Source organism: Delphinapterus leucas, chromosome 7, assembly GCF_059928025.1.
Source record: "Delphinapterus leucas isolate spDelLeu-1000000601 "Yukka" chromosome 7, BTC_Dleu_Yukka2, whole genome shotgun sequence".
NCBI classification, from domain to species: domain Eukaryota; kingdom Metazoa; phylum Chordata; class Mammalia; order Artiodactyla; family Monodontidae; genus Delphinapterus; species Delphinapterus leucas.
The window spans coordinates 48,499,959-48,519,971 of NC_143135.1; the positions used below are offsets into that span (position 1 = coordinate 48,499,959).

Here is a 20,013-nt window from a genome sequence, read left to right on the forward strand (position 1 = left end):
TTTGCAGTTGATTCCTCGCTCCACGACATGTTATTGGGTTCACTTTATTAGCATTTTACAGGTCCCCTTTTCCCTGCCAACCCATATGCACATGGAAATTTTGAATGTTCTAGAAAGCTGGGTTGGCCCTCAGATAATGGCTCCTTTCACACCACTAAAATTTCCTCTCTATTGACAGTCTGCCACAGAGCAGATACCTCCCCCAACCTCAGGAAGAGGTAGACCTTCCCTATCCAGACCATTCTTTGGGAATTAGGGGCAGCCCAAGTCCCCATTCTGTTCTAGAGTCTGAGCCTCAGAACCAGCTGTTCTGTCCTATGGTATGTTTTCATTGCTTCTCTCTGGAGGCTGAACAGGTTTTCATGCTGGTGGAACCCTTGGCAATCTGCCCAGGTGGTCAGAACCTTATAGAACTTACATGTGTAATGAAAGAGTTTAGAGCAATGATTCCTGAACACTGGGCCAAGGACAGTGCCAGTCCATGATAAAAGTTTTTTATCTATTCAGGGTGGAAGGAGAGAAAGGCAACATATGGAACATGAGTTTTCCATAAAGATAAATTTATTCTTAAATTATCTTTCCTATTCTTTTGGTATTAAAGTGCTCTCTCACTGGTAAAGTAATGGTGCCAGCGGATGATGGGTTTTAAAAAACGGATCTATTTGCCAAAATAAAAAGTAACAATCCTATTTAAAAATTTTTTAAATCTATTTCTACTGGTTCATGAAATCCAGGAATTTAGGGTGATGATAGTGTGCCTGCTGAATTATGTTGAGGAAGCATCCATTTATACAGTAGAATTACTGTCTGACATCTAAATTGCATTCATGCATTACACAGCGATGTCAGGTTTTACTGGAATTACATAGATTCCTTGTGAAGTATGCAAGGGCAGGAATTCTTATTTTATAGATGGAGAATCAAATCGAAGAGCCAGAGACCACATAGTGATAAAGAGGCAAAGCTGGACCCAAAATTTGGTCTCAAGAGAGTGACAGTGACTTGGGAAAAAAAAGTTTGTAACAGAGAGTGAAGGTGATGTGGAGTAAAAAGCATGTGATATACAGGAAGGGTTGTGATGACATGGAGGACGTTATCCTGGCAAAAAAGTCTTTTCTATGATTTGTAATTGTTCTGTTTCCAAAAGAGGTTAAAGAGACTTTGAGGGTGACACGGGTTTGAAGTTTTTGTTTAATAATGTGACAAAAACATAGGAACAGGTGTACATAATACCTGGATCACATTGTGATAGGTGAGTCAAGTCACATGTCCGATGGTTCTTAGGGACTGTCCAAATTCTTGGCTGATCTGGAGAAAACACTGGGTTTCGTAAGCTTCCTGTTTGCTATACTGAATTCTTTGTTGAATAGTAGTGCATTAAGTATAATGGATTTTGCTTTATGATATATATAGCTGAGTGGTAGATCTGAGGAGATGAAACATAGATGTAGATGATGATGTAGAGATAGAAACATGCTTGGGGTGCTGTGTGTAACCATCTATTCCATATCTGCTATGTGCCAGGCACTCTTATAAGTGCTGGGAGGACAAATTCATTCATTCGTATAGTAATTCATTTATTCATTCAGCAAATACTTTAGCATATAGTCTGCCCTTGTGATGCTCACATTTTATGAGATAACAAGATAGATAAGATGTGGTCCTGTGAAGTCTCAAGGAATTTTCAATCTGGTTGGGAGAGATGGACACATGAAAAGATAATTTCAGTTGAGAGAGAGAATGTGAAATATGAAGGTATATCATAATGAGGTGATTACTTGTCTGTATCTAGTCTCAGTCTCTCTCTATGTTCCAGTCATATTTACTCAGTGATCTAGGGTATGTCTCCACAGGTATCGCAGTTAACGTGTCCAAAACAGAACTCATTGTCTTTGCTTTGAAAGTCTGCTTTTGTACCATGTGTCATATCGCAATCCAGGCAAGGACTTCAGTGTCATCTTCCATCTTTCTGCTCCTTCACCCCCTGTATGTAGTCAGTCTCGAAAATCTTAATACATTTCCCTTTATATTATCTGTTTTCTTCATCTCCACAGCTACATCTTCACAGTTAAGACTTTAGTTTACTACCTCCTCATCTCTCATCTGGATGTTTTTCCCCAGACAGTCTCCTGCCTTCAGACTTGCTCTTTTCTCATCTGTCCCTGGAATGGTCTTTCTAAAAATGCAAATTTGATCATGGAGCTCCTCTGCTAAAAACTTTTGGCTCTTTGTGTTCTGTAGGATAACATCCAAATTCCTTAATATGGCATCATTTGGCCTCAACTCACCTCTCCAGCCTCATCTCGGGCCACTCTCTCTCTACTCTGTGTTCTAGCTTGAATAAATTGTTCACAGTTCCCTGACAAACATGTTACTTTTTTGAGCCTTGAAATCTTTGTAATAGCTGCTTCCTCTACTAGGAATGCCTTTTCTTCTCTGCCCAGTGAACTTTCCTCATCCATTAGGATCTAGTTCAGTTTCACCTCCTCTTTGACTTCCTTGTCGCCCTTCTGCAAAAGGGTGGAGAAAGCTGTGTGTGACGTGGGGATTTACTGTTGTAAAGGGGAGTCACTATGCAATAGAGTTCATGCTGTGAGTTATGAGGGCTTTGCTGGAGTGAGGTGGGGAGATCCCTGCAAGAAGCAGAGGTAGTACTGGGGAGAGGGGAGGGAGTGAGTTAGCACCATACACTGATAACCCGTTTGTCTCATACATATAGGCTGAGGGATAGACAGGCAGAGAGGATATGTCTGAGCTGAGCTCTAGATCGTAGGCTCCTATGAGGTGGGGTTTGTTTATTTGTTTTTCCCTTTTGTATTACTATGAAGTTTTAATCAGATCTTTCTACTTTTAGAATCTAGGGTAAGAACCCATCCTCTTACGTCAGTAAGAGGAAGAGCCATTGTAGGGGGAGAGAAGCCTCAGAACTTCACTGACCTGTTCTTAGAAGGTTGTTTTGGTCTCTCTCTGTCTGCTGTAGATGTTGCAGGTGTATCCCTGCCCCCACCTTCCTCCCTCTTTGCCTCTCCCAGGGCAAAGGTTCATAAGTGAGACCGAGCCATTTCCTGCCTCGTGCCTGCTATTCCGAGATTGGTGGACACCCTTGCTGAGTGTTCCTATAAGGCTGTATTTCGGGCCCTCTGGTGAGTGCTTGACCATGACCATTTTGGGGGGTCTGAAAGATCATCTCCTTCTCTTTTCCTTGTGGCTGAGCCTGTAGGTAAATTTGGGAAGAGGGATCTACTTTTCTCTAGACTTTGCTGTGGGAGGAAAGGGCACAGTAATAGGGTGGTGATCCCATTCTCTTCTGTCTTGTTCTGAACTTTTCAGGGTTAACAGGGAGTGAGGGAATCTTAGGTGGGTGACAGGAACACCAAGCTGTGGCTTTCTTTTAGATTTCTGAAGTACGTGAAGAGGGTCCAGGTTAAGTGTTAGCTTTTGGGTTCTGAGACAGTGATTTCAGTGTGGCTTTTCTCTTTGAGGTCTTTGAAAAGAAATGGGGGTGGGGTGGGCAGGGAAAGTCCTGGAGGCCAGTTCCCCTTGGGTCTGTGAGCATTGCTCTATGTTAGTCAAGGAGTGGAGCAGAAGTGGGCGCCCCAGGTACATCCCAAGGTAGAAGCTGTTTGTTAGTCTTTGGAATTGAGTTCTAGAAGCTGGAAGCAGTTTAGTTGTGGACATGTTAAGGCCTTACTTTGCTGAGACTGGATGCTTGGCCCTTCTTCAGCTCCCCTGGGGTATGAGTGTGAGGTTAGGTCTCTCTTTGCTCCACCATATGTTGCTATCTGACATATTTTTAAAGGCAAATTTGATCTTGTCATTTCCTTGTTTATAAACCTCCTTTATTCCAGGGTGTTGATAGATAAAACCCAAAGTCCTTAGCATGATATTCAGTGATATTTATAACCTTCACCCATGTTTACCCTTCAACTTAATATTGTATCTCTCTTCTCTAAATAGTCTGAGATTAAGTCACACCAAACTTGCAACTGTTCTTCAAATTTGCTATGTTCTTTCACAGTGCCATATTTTTGAACATACTGTTTTTAATATGAAGAAGGCCTTTCCGTCTGCTTTCTTTGTGGCCAGTATCTCGTTGTTAAAGATTTAAATCAGATATCACCTCTTTTCTGGAATCCTCTTATAGTTTCCCAGGAAGATTTAGTTGCTTTCCTTAGCACCCCCATGACATTTTTGTAAGTACCTCTGTTTATAATATCTATTGGAGTTTTTGTTTATGCTCCACCAACTGTTTTTATCCATTTTTGTATTTCCAGTGCTTACCTATTATTAGCACAGTGTCCCAGCACTTATCAGTATGATGTACACCGACTTAATCAATGAGTGAGCCCTGCCCGCTGTTTAGGACTGCTCCCACCCTTTATAAGACTGTCTTTTGAAAAAAAAAAAAAAGACTGTCTTTTGTTCTCCAGAAGGTTTTCTTAAGCATAGTTGCTATCTTCCTTTAGTGTGCGCTGATAATGGTGAGAGGGAGTGTATCTGGGTAGAAGGGGTGGTGGTTAATATAACTGGAGGCCAAATGTGGGCCTGTTGCCAGGTCTCTGGGCTCCTTTAGCCTTATTGAGTGTAAAGAGGAAGGACAACTGAACCACACCTTTCCTCTGAAGTTTTTTTGTTTTTTTTCCTCTGAAGTTTTTATACTTGTGAGATATTGTTGACAGACAGTATTGTTGAGTGGGTGGTAGATGTGATGAGAAGGAACTGTGAGCCATGGCCAAGGCCAGCAGCTGTTTTGGTACTTTTCCCCATTCTCTAGTGAGGGTGTCACGTCATGTCCCCAGGAGTGAGTGTTGGATGCATCTGACAGGAGTGGGTATATGTGTGTTTATGGGAGTGTATCCTTGTGTTCTTTGCTAGAATGAAAATTCTTTTGCTGTTTTGGTTGGCTCTGAATTTTTACCTCTTAAGATTATTCAGCCAGTTAAAGGTCTATTAGTGTATTTCCTCCTGGGTGGGCTTCTAGGGAGGGACCTGTAATAGTTAGAAAAAAATTTCTTCCTCAACACTCCCAGAGGGCCGGAGCCAGATCAAGACTGGATTTCCTGATTGTTCTTTGTTTGTTCATTCACTCATTCACTTAAGCATCCGTACATTCAGCAACTATTTATTAAGTCCCTAGGCACTGCTCCAGGTACTGGGGATACAACAGAGAAACCTTGCCCTCAATGAGCTTCATTGTAGTGGGGAAGATAGACAAATAAATAGGCAAATAAATATTTTTAGAAAGTAAAAAACTGCTAAGAAGAAAGGATTAGGAAGCTAGAGAGTGAAGGTGGGAAGATGTGCTATTTAGATAGAATTGTTAAGTAAGTCCTCTCTGAGGAGATGGCATTTGGAAAGAACTGAGCGATGTGAGCAATGTGAAGATCAGGAAAAGTACACTCCAGACAGAGGGAAGAGCAAGTATTCAAGAAGCCTTGTATGAATAAAGTATGAGTGAGGAGGGGTATGGTAGGAGGTTATACAGGTTAGATTATGTAATGCCCTAGAGACCAAGGTAGAGAATTTGGATTATTACCAGTGTGATAGGGAGTCATTGGAGGGTATTCAGCAGAGGAGAGATGTAGTATAATTTATGTTTTAAAACTCTGGTTGCCATGTGGGGAATAGATTCTCAGAGGGGCAAGACTGGAAGTATGAAGACCAGATCGGAAGCTATTGCAATAGTGAGACACGTTTGGAGGGTATAGATGATAGGCTGATGAACTGGATATTAGAAGTAAGGACAAGAAGAAAGAAGGATGATGCCTAGGTTTTTGGCCTGAACAAGTAGGTAAATATTGGTATCATTTATTAAGGTGGAGAAGTCTGGGGGAGTAACACAGGTTTAGTGTTGGAATGAGTTCTGTTTTAGACATGTTGAATTTAAGGTGCTGACTGTGTGTGTGAAGTTCTCAGTGGAGTGGTGGTTCTGAGTTCTTCCTGCTGGGCGGTAGAGAGAGGCAAACTTCTATTAACCTCTTCCATCCTTTCTCTTTGAATTAGATTTGTAGGTCTGGATCGGGCAGTGACCTGTGAGCTCACTACTCCAGCCTGGTATATCTTCTGGCTCCATGGACAGTTACTGGCTCCTACAGACCGGATGAAGCAGACTAGAGACACAAGTAGAGAAAGCCTCCGGCTGGCAAATTCTCAGAGTGTGGCCCTCTGGCCACTGGCCCTGCCCGGCCTACCTCATGGAGAGGATGAACTGGCTGAGCAGACTGGCCTCCCGGGGCCCTGGGCATCGTGTACCACAAGGGGCCAGTCTGCAGACTCCTGTCATGGCTGACCCTGAGACCTGCCTCATGGTCTTCAAGAATCACTGGTCCCAGGTAGGAGACTATATGCTAAAGGTCCCAGTCTGCTGGCTGCCCAAGTCCTAACATTCTTTGTTCTCTCACCTTGCCATCTAGTCACCTGATCATCTTAAATTTTTTTCTCTTATCTGTCCTGATTCCCCAGGTGGTGCGAATTCTGGAGCGGCAAGGCCCTAGGGCAGCTCCTGGGGGAGCCGACGATCTCAGTGCTGTGTGCAACCACACTTACCAGATGCTGACACTGCTGGTGGAGGATCATGCGGTGCCCTCGGCTCCCACGGCTCCTGGGCCCCTGCTGGAGTTTGCTCTGCGCGAGGATCTGCTAACCCGTGTGTTGACGTGGCAGCTTCAGTGGGATGAGCTTGGGGATGGGGTTGAGGAACGGCGGGCTGAGCAACTGAAACTATTTGAGATGCTAGTGAGCGAAGCTCGCCAGCCACTGTTGCGGCATAGTCCCGTTCGTGAGGCTCTGCTGATCTTGCTGGATGCCTGTGGCCGCCCTGTGCCCAGTAGCCCAGCACTGGATGAAGGCCTGGTGCTACTTCTCAGCCAGCTGTGCGTGTGTCTGGCCCGGGAGCCTTCATTGCTCGAGTTCTTCCTGCAGCCACCACCTGAGCCCGGAGCTGCTCCCCGTCTTCTCCTCTTTTCTCGCCTTGTACCTTTTGTCCATCGAGAGGGCACCCTGGGCCAACAGGCCCGTGATGCCCTACTCCTGCTCATGGCTCTATCAGCTGGAAGTCCCACTGTGGGCCGCTACATCGCAGATCACTCTTACTTCTGCCCGGTCAGCACCTCCTGGGATGGGGGGTAGGGTATGGTGTAGGCACGGGAGAGCACCTTCCTGTCCAGGAGTTGTGGAGGGACTATGTACCAGGGCCCTCTCCTTCAGGAAGCAGCCCCCCCGGGTTTGAAAGCAGCACCTGGAGTTGGGGTGGGGATGAAACATGGGCTTAGGTGGATAAGGCAAGTATGAAGGCTCTTCACGGGCCAGTGTTCCAGGTGATGTGCTGGCACGTTGGGTGACTAAATATGTGCTCTGGTAATAGCTCTAACCCTACTCGCATAAAAGCTCTGGGTTAATAGTTCCCTGTTCCCCTTTTCGTATCGTCTGAGTCTTTGGTAACCTGTCCTTGGGGCTGGCCCCCAGGTGCTGGCCACAGGGCTGAGTGCCCTGTACTCTTCACTGCCCCGAAAGATTGAAGTTCCAGGAGATGATTGGCACTGCCTGCGACGGGAGGACTGGCTGGGGGTGCCAGCCCTTGCTCTCTTCATGAGTTCCCTAGAGTTCTGCAACGCAGTCATTCAGGTGGGACTGGGGTTCCCAGGAGGTCTGGCCTTTGGTCATTCTGGGGAGATGGGGTGGGGGGGGTGCATTCCCTGGAGTTCTGGTTTTCTTTCAGCTTGGGGGTAGGGTGCCTATTTGTATTTACCATTCTGCTCCCTTCCTGACAATGGCCCCCTTCAAAATCCTCCATCCTGTGTCTTGCACCCTTACAGGTGGCTCACCCTCTAGTGCAAAAGCAGCTGGTAGATTATATCCATAATGGGTTCCTGGTGCCTGTCATGGGCCCTGCCCTGCATAAGGTGAGAGTCATGGGTGGCAAGGCAGATTAAGGGATTAGGTTGAGGGGTGGTAACCTCAATGCCAGGACCAATGTGGGTGGCAGTGGGCTGGGTACTCCTCCCTTTTTCCCTCTCTGCTCCTGGTACCTCCTTAGAACTTAGGGAAAATGGCTTAGCATATGTGCGGGGAAGCCCTAAATTTCCAAACTTTCCCTTTCTTTGTCCAGACCTCTGTGGAGGAGATGATTGCCAGTACCGCTTATCTGGAACTTTTCCTACGGAGTATTTCAGAGCCTGCCTTGCTCCGTACCTTCCTGCGATTCCTGCTATTACACCGGCATGACACCCACACCATCCTTGACACCCTTGTTGCCCGTATTGGCAGCAACTCCCGGGTATGGCCCCTACCTCTGTCCTGGCTTACCTGGGTGAGCCATCTTCTCTCTCCGACCTTTGTTCTGGGAGGGTGTTCCTGCCCTTCTTTGGCCTTTGTCTCCAGCAATCACTTCAAAGTTAGGTGGCATTTTCTTTCTAGTATTAAACTTTTAACTGTTTTGGGTACAATTTTAATGTGGCCTCCTGCTTTTGTAATATACAAATCTAGGACACAGTTACCTTTTCTGGATGACTTCGGCTGCTCGTCACGGCTATAGGTGTTGCCATTGTGTGACACTTGTTATGTAGCGTTGACCTGAGGTTCTCTTCAGCTGTGTAGCGCTTTGTGACTTGCTCTGGGTGACTTGAGATCACTTCTTCAGGCTTTGTGTCCGCTTTGATAGGTGATCCAGCTGCTACTAGTACGTTTACCTTTTCTTCCCTCTGGATTTGCTGTAGAGTTATAGAACTTGGGGCACCCATTTGCCCGCCTACCTACTTACGTTCCTTCTTTCTGAACATTTTGATTGAATGTTCACTGTATGTCATACTGTTCTCTGGTACTGAGGATATAATGGTAAGCAGTGGTTGCTGACTTCATGGAGCTTCCTTCGTAGAGGAGGTAGACAAGTAAACACATAACCAAAATAATTGAAAATTGAGGTCATTGTTATAAAAAGCCCAACAGGGTGCTTAGAAAACAGTAGAGTGGTCAAAAAAACCATTCTGGTGACATTGAGTTGAGACCTAAAGGTCATGAGGTCATGAGGGAGTTACCCCATTGAAGAGCAAGTGGAAGAACAGTCTAGGCAGAGGGAGCAATGTATGCAAAGTACATAAGTGGGGAACAGGAAATGAAATGTATTTGAGGAAATGAAAGACCAGTGTGACTGGAGGTATAGTGAGCAAAGGGGAGAAGGGAAGGAGAGGTGGGTGAGTTCAGATCATGTGTGGCCTTGTAGACCATGGTAAGAAGTTTAGATTTTAACCAATAGAAATGTATATAAAATAGGAGTAAATTGTTTCTAAGTCATAAAGACCCGAAGTCTTTCTGGGGGAGTAAAGCATTAGTTTAGCCATGGACTTTATGGCATTTATTTTGGCTCCGTCAACCATTTTTGTTTCCTTCTTTTATTATAAATAATTGAAGTTCTCTGGGTCCTTGTGTTTAAAATAGAAGTTCTTAGATCACTAAAGGTTCTAGAAAACTGTTCTAGATAACTGAGGTACCTGGTAGTAGGGTTCCAGGTAAGTAAGGTTCCTGGATAGCTATGTTTTGTATAGTTGAGGTTTCTGAAGCTACGTTAGGGTGTATATGAGATATTCTAGACTGACTCTGATTTGACCAGTGTTTCTGAACCAAGTGTACACTTTAGAATTTGAAAATGACAGTAACCGTAACAACAGATTCTAGGTTCTGCCTTAGATTTCTTGAGTTATAATCTTTGGGAGTAGGCCCAAGGCATGTGTACTTTTCTAATACTCCAAAATGTAATTATGATACATGCCTTGGGTTAAGAATTATTGTCATAAACTGATAGGGAAGAGATGTCAAAGCTTTAATTTTACAAAGGCATTGAAAAAGTTTTATTTCTCATTATGCTGAAGCTTGACCAAGGTCTTAAATCTGTTTGGCCTCATGGAATGTCCTGTTCATGTTTTGGGAATGTTGATTTCCTTCCTAGGATTTGATTTTTCTTCCTGTATTGGGCTCTGTCCGTCTTGCTTTTGTCTTAATCTTGTCCTAACTTCTTTGATTCTCCCTCAGTGTCTTTAGTCTTCAGCATATATTTCTGTTAGTCTTTCATTTGGTTCCCTGGTCTCAGGAGCCTTTCATGGTTTTGGGGTATTTATTCTTGGCTCTCAGTTCTTGGAGGAACCAAATCTTTTCTGATTTTAGGATGCCCATGTTAAACATGCAGGTGCTTTCCTTTCCCCTGTTTAGCCCTTTTAAGCTTGATTCTGTTGGCCTGACTTTGTAACTGCTATAGTCCGACTTTTGTGGCTTAACGTGAATCATGCTGGCTAGCTAGCCTGAGTATCTGTATTAGTTTCCTATTGCTGTCATAACAAATTACCACAAACATAGTGGCTTAAAGCAACACAAATTTATTATCTTACAGTTCTGTAGGTCATGTATCTGACACGGACCTCACCCCACTAAAATCAAAGCATCAGCGGGGCTGCATCCTTTCTGGAGGCCCTAGGAGAAAATCCGCTTCCTTGCTCATTGGGATCATTGGTCGAATTTACTTAATTGTAATTATAGGACTGAGACTCCTGTTTTCTTGCTGGCTGTCAGCTGAGGACCATTCTCATCTTCTAGAGACCAACTAAATCCTTGGCTTGTGATCCCTTGTTCCATCTTCAAAGCCATCAGTGGTGGATCGAGTCCCTTTCGTGCTTCAGATCTCTCTTCTTTTTGACCCAGCTAGGAAAGGTTCTTGGCTTTTAAAGACTCGTGTGATTTGAGTGGGCCTATCTGGATAATCCAGGCTACTCTTCCCATCTTAAATTTTTTAATAAACTTAATCATACCTGCAAAGTCCCTTCTGCCATGGAAGGTAACTTACAGGTTCTGGAGATTAGGACCTGGACATCTTTGAGGGGCCATTTTTTCTACCTACCACACAATCTTTCAGTGAGTCTGAATGTTTTCATTGCTAGTTAAAATGGTCATTTAGGATAAACATCCATGCTGTCTAAAATGGGAACTGCTATCTTATCTCTTTCCCACCATGATTGGCTTTTGTTTGGTTTTGTTTTGTTTTTTCCTTAAATGTATGTATGTATGTATGTATTCATTTATTTATTTATGGCTGTGTTGGGTCTTCATTGCTGTGCATGGGCTTTCTCTAGGGGTGAGCGAGGGCTACCCTTCGTTGCGGTGCACGGGCTTCTCATTGTGGTGGCTTCTTTTGTTGTGGAGCATGGGTTCTAGGCACGCAGGTTTCAGTAGTTGTGGCACGTGGGCTCAGTAGTTGTGGCTTGCGGGCTCTAGAGCGCAGGCTCAGTAGTTGTGGCGCATGGGCTTAGCTGCTCCACGGCATGTGGGATCTTCCCGGACCAGGGATCGAACCCGTGTCCCCTGCACAGGCAGGCAGATTCTTAACCACTGCGCCACCAGGGAAGTCCCATGATTGGCTTGTAATTCCCCCACAGTCATTTAGTTAATGATGAGCACCTAGACTGTGCAGGTAGTGCCCTGGACTAAGACCCAATAGTTGTCTTCAGGGTGCTCAAGGTATACTTGCCGTAAGGGAAGTATAGAGAAAGTGCTTCGGGGATTCATAGGAGTGAGGGAGTGCTTACATGTGTCTCTTCTCTTCATCTAGCCAGAGGTGAACCACCCTTTTTACTTTTCTAAAACAAAAGTTTCCCTTGTTCTGGACCCACCTATTTTTTCCTTTTCCTGTCAGCTGCCCTTGAACTTTTCTTTATCCTACCTTCTGAGAGAGACACTGGTGTTGGAGAGGTGACTCAGACTCCTTGTTCACAGCCCCACCCACTTCCCAGCTGGGATTCTTCCAGGTTCCCTCTGGTTTTTTGTTGGTAGGCGTTCAGTTACTATGCTGCTATAGTCTGTTGACAGGCATTCCCTTAGTTATCACGTTGCTGTTGTCTCCTGTTAGTCATTCACTCAGTCCCAGTATTTCCTGGGGTCTCTTCATGGGTATTCATTCCATTTAAGTATTGCTGGTATCTCTGCTGCCAGGTATATATATCCAGAGAGTTTGCTGACATGTGTATGGTCTATAGAAATACATTAAATCTGACATGTGGTTCGTTCCTATCTGTGAATAATGAAGTCTTGACCACAAAGATCATGTGATCATTTATTTAATATTTGAATGATTGTTTTGTGCCAGGCCCTGTGCCATCATTGCTCCAGGAGAGGTTGGTTGGGCCTGGGGTTGGGGAGGTTTCCATTTGGTAAACATCTTGGAGGGTAGAGAGCTCTTATGGTGACTTCCCGCCCCCCCCCCCCCCAGCTCTGCATGGTCTCTCTGAGTCTCTTCAGGACCCTACTGAACCTCAGCTGTGAGGATGTCCTGCTGCAGCTGGTTCTCAGGTACCTGTGGGGGCAGGGCTGAGGAATGGCTGATCCTGAACCCTCCGGGCCCTCAGGGCCTTGTGCATTGCTGGGGTGATGGGTTGCATTGGGGTTGCTTGTGTGTGTGTCCTCTCGAAGCCTGGCTTAGCCATATAGTTCCACTGATGTTCTCCCAAGCCCTGTCCTTCCTTCCTGATCTATCCTGTGTCCCTTTTCTGCTGTCTTTCCCAGGTATCTTGTCCCGTGTAACCATGTGATGCTGAGCCAGAAGCCAGCTGTGCGCGATGTGGACCTATATGGACGAGCAGCAGACAAGTTTCTCTCCTTAATCCCACGCTGTTGTCGGCACCGTGCCTCTAGCCCACCTCGTCCAGAGCATGCCTCGTGGGCACGAGGTGGGCCTAGCAGAGAGGCAGGGAGAAGGGAGGACACGACGGGTATGGCCCGGGTTCTGGGGGAGCCTAGCAAGAAGGTGGGAGGAGGGAGGTGGCCATGAGTGGCATTCCATCTTTGGGGAGGTTGATGAGGGGTGTTGTAGGGTGGATCCTTAACTCCACCAAAGAAATTTAGCTTCTGAGCAAAGCTGTTCCTTTTCTTCACTCCCGTTGTACTCTTCTATTTCCGTTGTTTTTGTGGTGTCGGTGGTAATGAGGAGGGGGTGGTGGATGAGGAAAAGCTTAATTTGAGGAGTGGAGAGTCAGCTGTCTGAATCAGTCCCATGTTTCTTCTGCTTCATTGCCTTCTCTCTTAGTTACCCAAGGTGTCTCATCCTTCCTCCTGCACCTCTGGCTCTTTGATCTCTCTTATGTGTTTTCCCCTCTGCAGGCCCTGGAAGCCCAAGCGTTGACTCCTCTTCTGTGGTGACGGTACCCCGGGCCTCCACGCCGTCTCGTCTGGCCCTCTTTCTGCGACAGCAGAGCCTGGGTGGCTCCGAGTCCCCAGCCCCAGCTCCTCGCTCACCGGGGCTTGCTGCATCCCCAGCCTCCAGCCCTGGCCGACGGCCCAGCCCTGTGGAGGAGCCCGGTGAGCTGGAAGACAATTACCTGGAGTATCTGCGTGAGGCGCGCCTTGGTGTGGACCGCTGTGTCCAAGCCTGCCGTACCTGGTCTGCCCCCTATGATGGCGAGCGGCCCCCTCCTGAGCCCAGTCCTGTTGGCTCCCGGACTAAGAAACGCAGCCTACTGCCTGAGGAGGGCAGGGGCCATGCAGGGGAAGGGGAGGTGGAGGAGCTGGGGAGGGGGGCGCTGGCTCTGGGTGTGAGGGAGGGCCCTGGCCACCTGCGCCCTCCCCAGCTCAATGGGGTGCCAGGACCGTGGCCTGAGGGGGCCAAGAAGGTTCGTCGGGTGCCACAGGAGGGAGCTGGGGAACTACTAGAGGGCACCTCCGAGGGCGTGGCAGGACTAGAGAGCTTTGGGCAGGAGCTCCGGGAGCTGGAGGTGGCGTTGAGCAATGGGGGCGCTGGCTCAGAGCCCCCTCTAGAGCCTTCACTACCTCTTGAGGAGGAGGAGGCCTACGAAAGCTTCACCTGTGCCCCTGAGCCCCCTGGCCCCTTCCTCAGCAGCCCTTTGCGGACTCTCAACCAGCTGCCAAGCCAGCCCTTCACTGGTAAGCTACTTAGCCTAGGTCTTCTCCTTTGTGTACTCTTTGCATGTTCTCGACATGTTTGTGCTGGTTTCTGAGACTTCTTGCCCATGTCATTCCTGTGTACTTGCCTAGCTCCTCATCCATTTTGCCTGGGTCCCCTCCAGATACATATCATGTCATACTTGTGTCTCAGTGTCTGTCTGTAGTCTTCCATGCTTGTGCTGGTTTGAGTATTGACTTATGTCTGAGTCTTGTATGTCTGTCCTTTATGCATGTTCCTCCTCTTCCTCAGTCTGGCCATTTTCTGGGATGTGTGATTAGGATGTTCTGTGTTTGGTGTTTCCTGGTGAATCACAGCAATCCATCTGAACCATGTGGAAGACATACGTGCTGTCCTGTATGTGAGGCACCTATAAATCATGCTGTTCCATGTTGTTCCCACCAATATATCTGTCTGGGTGTTGGGTCTCTTGTCAGCTCTTCTGTGGCCCAGGGTCAGCTCTCTGGTATACTTCTCTTCTTCAGCCCTGGCCTCCTTTCTCCCAGCCTCTTTAGAGAAGGGCTCAGTTTCAAGTTTCTCCTGTTCCCTATCCTTGCACCTTGTTGGTTGCCCTGACTGCTCAGTAAGACTTTCTAAGGGTTTATGGTTAGTGGTAAGAACTGAAGCAGATAGAGTGAAATAACTGTCTCTGGGTAAATTAGATCAGTGAAATACCTCTATCAGGGCAAATGACAAAGCATGGCCCTGAGCCCCCTGGCTAAGTTCTTTTGGTCTCTCCAAAAGACCTTGGAGCTAGATCTGGCCTGAGTGGCTGGGCTAACTCCTCTTTGTTTTCGTCTGAGAGCCAGCTTTACCCAGCCCAACCCTCATCTGGCTCTTGTCCCTACTCTACACCCCATGCTGGGGATTGGTGGGGAGGCACTTCTGGGAAGCTGTATAGTGCTTTGGACTAGACATACCTTGAGTTAGCATTCCATCTATGTCTTTGTTGCATGTAAATCACTTACTATGATGCTGGTACATTGTGAGAACTCAGCATGTGGTAGTTTAGGATTATCATCTCTTGGGTGCATGGCGGATACAAGTTGACCAAGGTACCCGCATATCTTCCTGTTGTTTGTAGTCAAGTTATCATGCATTGATCAGTACATGCCCTAACTGGGCCTTGCACAGCATCAGGCCTTTTGCTCTGGAGTAATGACAACTCTCTTGCAGACTACAGAAAATATGTCTTTTCATTTATTTAGGCTTTGCTCTGCTCTTTCCTTCTCTAGACCACTAGAAGGTGGTGTGCAGGTTTTACCACTTTCTTGAAGCGTTATTTGAAGTTCTGTCCTTTTTCTTCTTCTAAACTCATCTGAGCTTTTTCTCTTGCAGAAAAGTCCCTGGAGATGAGAAGGACAAAGTTATGGGATATCTTAGGACCCTGCTAAGCTAGAGTTGTTTTAGAGCTAAGGCTAGTCATGTGCATGTGGAGTAAGAATGTTCTAGGATCTTTCTCAGGATTCAGTGTCTCTTGCCCTTCATTGTTCTCCTGCCTCAAGTCTTAGTGCAGTTCCTAGGCACACTCCCTCTCCCTGACAAATCCCTGACCAGACAGACTGTGATGGTTCTACAGTCCTAGTGTTGGTTATCTGGCTCAGTTGAGGCCAGTTCTCCCGGAAGATCATTCTAATCCCTTCTGCCATCCTCTTTTCCACCAAAGAGTCTGTCCTGAATCAGTTTTCTCTGGCCCTGAACTAAGCTCTTTTTTCCCTACAGATTCTATTTCACCACCTTGGTTCCCCGCTCCTGAACAGACCTGATTTCTTTTTTGGTTCTCCAAAGATTCCTCCCCTAACTTTAAGTTGACCAATCTAGTCACCGTCTTTGCCTTCACTATGCTTTCTTCTTGCTTTATTTCTGACTCAGGTCTAGTGTTATCCACTGTCTTGTATGTAACCTGATTTCTTCTTTTGGTCTAATCACTTTCTCACTTGTTCTTTCTTCAGTTGTCCTCTTGGGTGAAGCTTTTTAAAAAACTGAGAAATATTACATAGCTTATGGTTATTATTGAATACTTATAATTTGCTAGACTTTGTCCTAAATGCTGTGTATCAGTATCTCTTTGATCCTCTTAATAACCTTATGAGGTGGGTGTATTTTCTTATTTTACCAAGTAGGAAACTATGCTTGGAGAGTTTTGATTCATCCAGTAACTTAACTAGTAAATGGTAAAGCTAAAATTTGAACCAAGTCTGTCTGATTCCAGAGCCTGTGGTCTGGCCCTTCAGCTAGAATGTGTATAAAGCTGGCATCTGGACCTCTTGTGGGTCCATGTGGTGTCTGCCATTTTATCTCCTCCAGAATAGGTGGTCACAGGATATTTAAACATGCAAATCATTTTCTGACACAAATAATTTTCATCTAGTGGTGGTGGGGGGTTTTATTTTGGGGAGGAATGCGTGTGATGTGCATTGTGTTTAGGCCTTGTATCCTTGTGCCCACCCCCCCCCACCCCAGGCCCCTTCATGGCTGTGCTCTTTGCCAAACTCGAGAACATGCTGCAGAACTCCGTCTATGTCAACTTCCTGCTGACGGGGCTGGTGGCCCAGCTGGCCTGTCACCCCCAGCCCCTGCTCCGCTCTTTCCTGCTCAACACCAACATGGTCTTCCAGCCCAGTGTCAAGTCCCTGCTGCAGGTGTGCGATGCATGCATGCATGGGTGCGTCCAGGCTCCATGGTGGGCCAGGCCCACAGCTGGAGTGGCCCTGGGGGGGCTGGGAATAGGCCCAGCGGGGCTAGAAAGGACTGTGTCAGTCTAGAGCCACCCAGAAATGTCATGAAGTTGTGCTTCATAGGTGCTGGGCTCTGTGAAGAATAAGATTGAGAGCTTTGCAGCCTCCCAGGAGGACTTCCCAGCACTGCTATCCAAAGCCAAGAAGTACCTCATTGCCCGTGGCAAGTTGGACTGGACGGAGGGCCCTGCGGCAGGATCTGCCCCCCGCCGGTCTGATTCCCTAGGTGAGGCCTACACTGCCACCACCTCCCTGTCCTCCCTAGGCAATTAATTAGCTCAGGTTAACTGAGTTTCTTATTAAGGTTGAAGCCTTGCACCGGGAACTAGGGAGTTGCAGAGAGTAGAGTCTTGATTTTGTCCTCAGGTTTCTGGGCAGAGGAAAAACATAGTTCTGTCCACTGAGAGCCAAACCAACAGTACCAGCAAAAACTACTCTAGAAGTTGGGGACGGGCAAGGGGACAGAAGAATCTCTAGGTTGAGATATTGTTAAAGCTTGGTAAAGGACATGGCATTTGACATGGGCCTTGAGAGATGGGTAGGACTTGGGTAGGCAAAGGAGTGGGATGGCTTTATTCTTTTGCTCAGGGGACAGCATGAATTGTTTAGTTGGAGCAGGGGATTTGGAAGTTGGTGGAACAGTTGGTAGTAAGGTTGGAAAGATTTGGTCAGAGCAGAAGGTTCTCAGCATAGAAGTTGGGCTAGGCAGAGGTTGTAAACTTTTAGGCAGTGAGAAACCATTGGAGGTTCTTAGATCTGGGAATGGAGAGATAAGTGTGTTAGTTCATGTGCTAGTTGCACTGGAGCTAGGAGAAAATGAAGTCAGAAGAGCAATTGGGAGGCTTATGCCATAATGCAGATGTGACCTGTGAGGCTTGAATTAGAATAGTGGAAATAGAAAGGAAGAATTTGAAAAGGTGGAAATGGGAAGGAAGTACTGGCAGAGTTTGGTGAGTGGTTGTGGGGTATAAGGAAGAAGGAAGAGTTAAATATGACCATGATATTCTAAATTTAGATCTTTCATCAACAAGTATCTGAGTGCTTGCCATATGTGCTAGGTGTTGTCTGTGATACAGGGGACTCAGGGAGGTACAAGATGTGATCTTTGCTTTCAAAAAGCTGATAGTCTAGTTAGTGACTAGAGGATTGTCATAACTGAGGGAGCAAGGTCCTGAAGGTGGTGGAAGTAAGTGGGATCCAGAGCACAGGAAAGTTTTTTCCCCCTTTGAGGCAAATGAGGAGAGATCAAAGGAGGAAATGTTATGTACAAGTGGAGTTTTGAGGTGTGGAGGGAAGTTTTAGGCAGTTGTAGTCATCCTTTATTTGCTAATTGAAGTAGGAGGCAAAATAATATGCTGAGCAAGAGAGCAGAGGTGAGATGGGGGCTTAAGGAGGAAAGTGTATAGGTTGGGAAGAGAGTACCAGAAGGGTTATTAGATAGCTGTGAAGGCCCAGCTGAAGTTCCTTAGCATGATTTCCTCATGGTCCAGTACCAGGAATTATTTCTTGCTTCCACAGTCCTGGTACTATGTTCACTGTGGAGGGCCCAGGGATATAGAGATAAATAAGACAGAGTCCAAGCCCTTAAACTCACAGATTAATGTATGAGGTAGAAGACATGAGAACAAGTTATTAAAATGCAATGTGATAGAGCAGTGAAATGGGAAGTTAGTGGAGGGCAAATTAGAGGAGAGGTAGGGATGGGGAAATTAGGCCAAGGATGAAAACATTGAGGAAAGCAAAATTAAGGCAGAAGGGGCTACAGAGGCATGAAAGGAGCCTGGAGGGTTCCAGGAGGAGCACATAGATGTGGATGCCAAAGCAGGGAGAGTTTCTAGAAGAGGTGGGAGGAAGTGTGTAGAGAGTTTCTAGAAGAGGTGCGAGGAAGTGTGTGAACCTGGTTGTAAAGGGCTCTGAACGCCAAATCTAATATATCTGTTTAGCATATCTCCGTAGCCATTATTAGAGGTCGAGAATGGGAATGGTATCATGATCTAGAGACTAGATCCCTAGAGTCTAGGCCCTAGGTCCTGGACAGGTCCAAGAACAGATCCAGAGCCAGCAGTCTAGGAGGAAGGAAATTAGAGAAGAGAAGGCAGTATTTTAAATGGTTCATTTGAGTCTAAGCTGACATGAAGTTGTCTGGCCACAACCAGTGGGAGGGTGGCTTTGGTGGATGTAGGAGAGGGATTGGTGGAAGGCCAAGTGGTGGCACAGGAGAGCAGAACTTGGAGGGACAGTGGTGTGTGACAGATCTGATAAAGTCACTGAACTATGACTGCATATGTAGCACCTGTGGGTATTGAAGGAGCAGGGGTGTGGGTGAGGTGTTACAGATAGGCAGGGGAAGGAGGAAATGTCTAGAGGATTGACCCATCTAGTATAGGAGGGTGCTGGGCAGCAAGAATAAGGGCATGTTACAGACTGAGGAGAAAGAGCTTGGTGATGGTAGAAGAGTGATTGGAAAGGGAGGCGCAGTAAGAGAACCCCTCAAGGTGAAGGGGCCTGGAGGAGGGAGGGGTCTTGTCTGGGAATGAAGTATCTGAAGGGTTGACTGCCTAAAGACTGAGCACGATGGTTGGCTGTTGGGGAGGTTGGGTAGAGGGAAGGAGGCTGGGCAGGCAGCACCTTGGTGTTAAGAGTTCTAGTGGAGAGGTCCATGCCCCTGGGGGAGTGGGGGTGCGTGGGGAGGGGAATCTCCTCTCCCAGGCCAGGGAACTTTGCCTGACGCCAGCAGCTTCACGACACTCCTGTTTGTTCCCAGTGAAGAGCCGGAGGCCATCCTTGGGGGAGTTGCTCCTGCGGCATGCACACAGTCCAACCAGGGCTCGGCAGGCGGCACAGATGGTTCTTCAGCCTGGGAGAGACGGCACAGGACTTGGCCTAGGTGGGGGCTCCCCTGGGGCATCAACATCGGTCCTACCCCCCCGGGGTGGGGCCCCTGACCGCCAAGGTGAGGCTCTGCGAGTCAAGAATGCTGTCTACTGTGCAGTCATTTTCCCTGAGTTTCTCAAGGAGTTGGCTGCCATCTCCCAGGCCCACGCTGTCACCTCGCCTTTCTTGTTGGATACTTCAGAGGAGGGATCTGGCCCTCCCATCTCAGGCTTTGGGCCCCTCAATCCTTAACTTTCTTCCATGGACAATCAGGGCCTTGAGTGGCCTGTGCTGGGGCCAGGGTATAGGCTCCTTTTTATGTTTGGAGGCAGTGGCAAGAGGACTTTTTAATTTATTTCCAATGAATGTTTTCTGGAGAACTTGTTGCAATATGTATAAAAGGGAAATCTCTATTCTGTGCTCATTCTTCTTTCCCACCCTTTTTCTGTAGGGCTGGGGCCCCAAGAA

General features: G+C 46.9%; 1 protein-coding gene across 5 annotated transcripts in view; it reads left to right on the forward strand.

Annotated features, from left to right (window-relative positions):
* The window catches only part of FHIP1B (FHF complex subunit HOOK interacting protein 1B), a 26,588-nt gene extending 6,630 nt beyond the window's left edge, over nt 1–19,958 (forward strand). For 2 of the 5 annotated variants that reach the window (XM_089915228.1, XM_089915227.1), the window contains exons 2-12: nt 6,004–6,332; nt 6,463–7,101; nt 7,465–7,623; nt 7,815–7,901; nt 8,108–8,275; nt 12,248–12,327; nt 12,541–12,746; nt 13,135–13,914; nt 16,397–16,575; nt 16,735–16,897; nt 19,436–19,958. In XM_089915228.1, the coding sequence (XP_089771354.1) occupies nt 6,195–6,332; nt 6,463–7,101; nt 7,465–7,623; nt 7,815–7,901; nt 8,108–8,275; nt 12,248–12,327; nt 12,541–12,746; nt 13,135–13,914; nt 16,397–16,575; nt 16,735–16,897; nt 19,436–19,797 (2,961 nt within the window). In that variant the 5' untranslated portion in view covers nt 6,004–6,194 and the 3' untranslated portion in view covers nt 19,798–19,958. Of the gene's footprint in view, nt 1–2,980; nt 3,144–6,003; nt 6,333–6,462; nt 7,102–7,464; nt 7,624–7,814; nt 7,902–8,107; nt 8,276–12,247; nt 12,328–12,540; nt 12,747–13,134; nt 13,915–16,396; nt 16,599–16,734; nt 16,898–19,435 lie in introns of those variants that run through there. The other 3 variants (XM_089915229.1, XM_089915226.1, XM_089915230.1) reach the window with 3 other exon arrangements.
* The last annotated feature ends 55 nt before the right edge of the window (nt 19,959–20,013 follow it).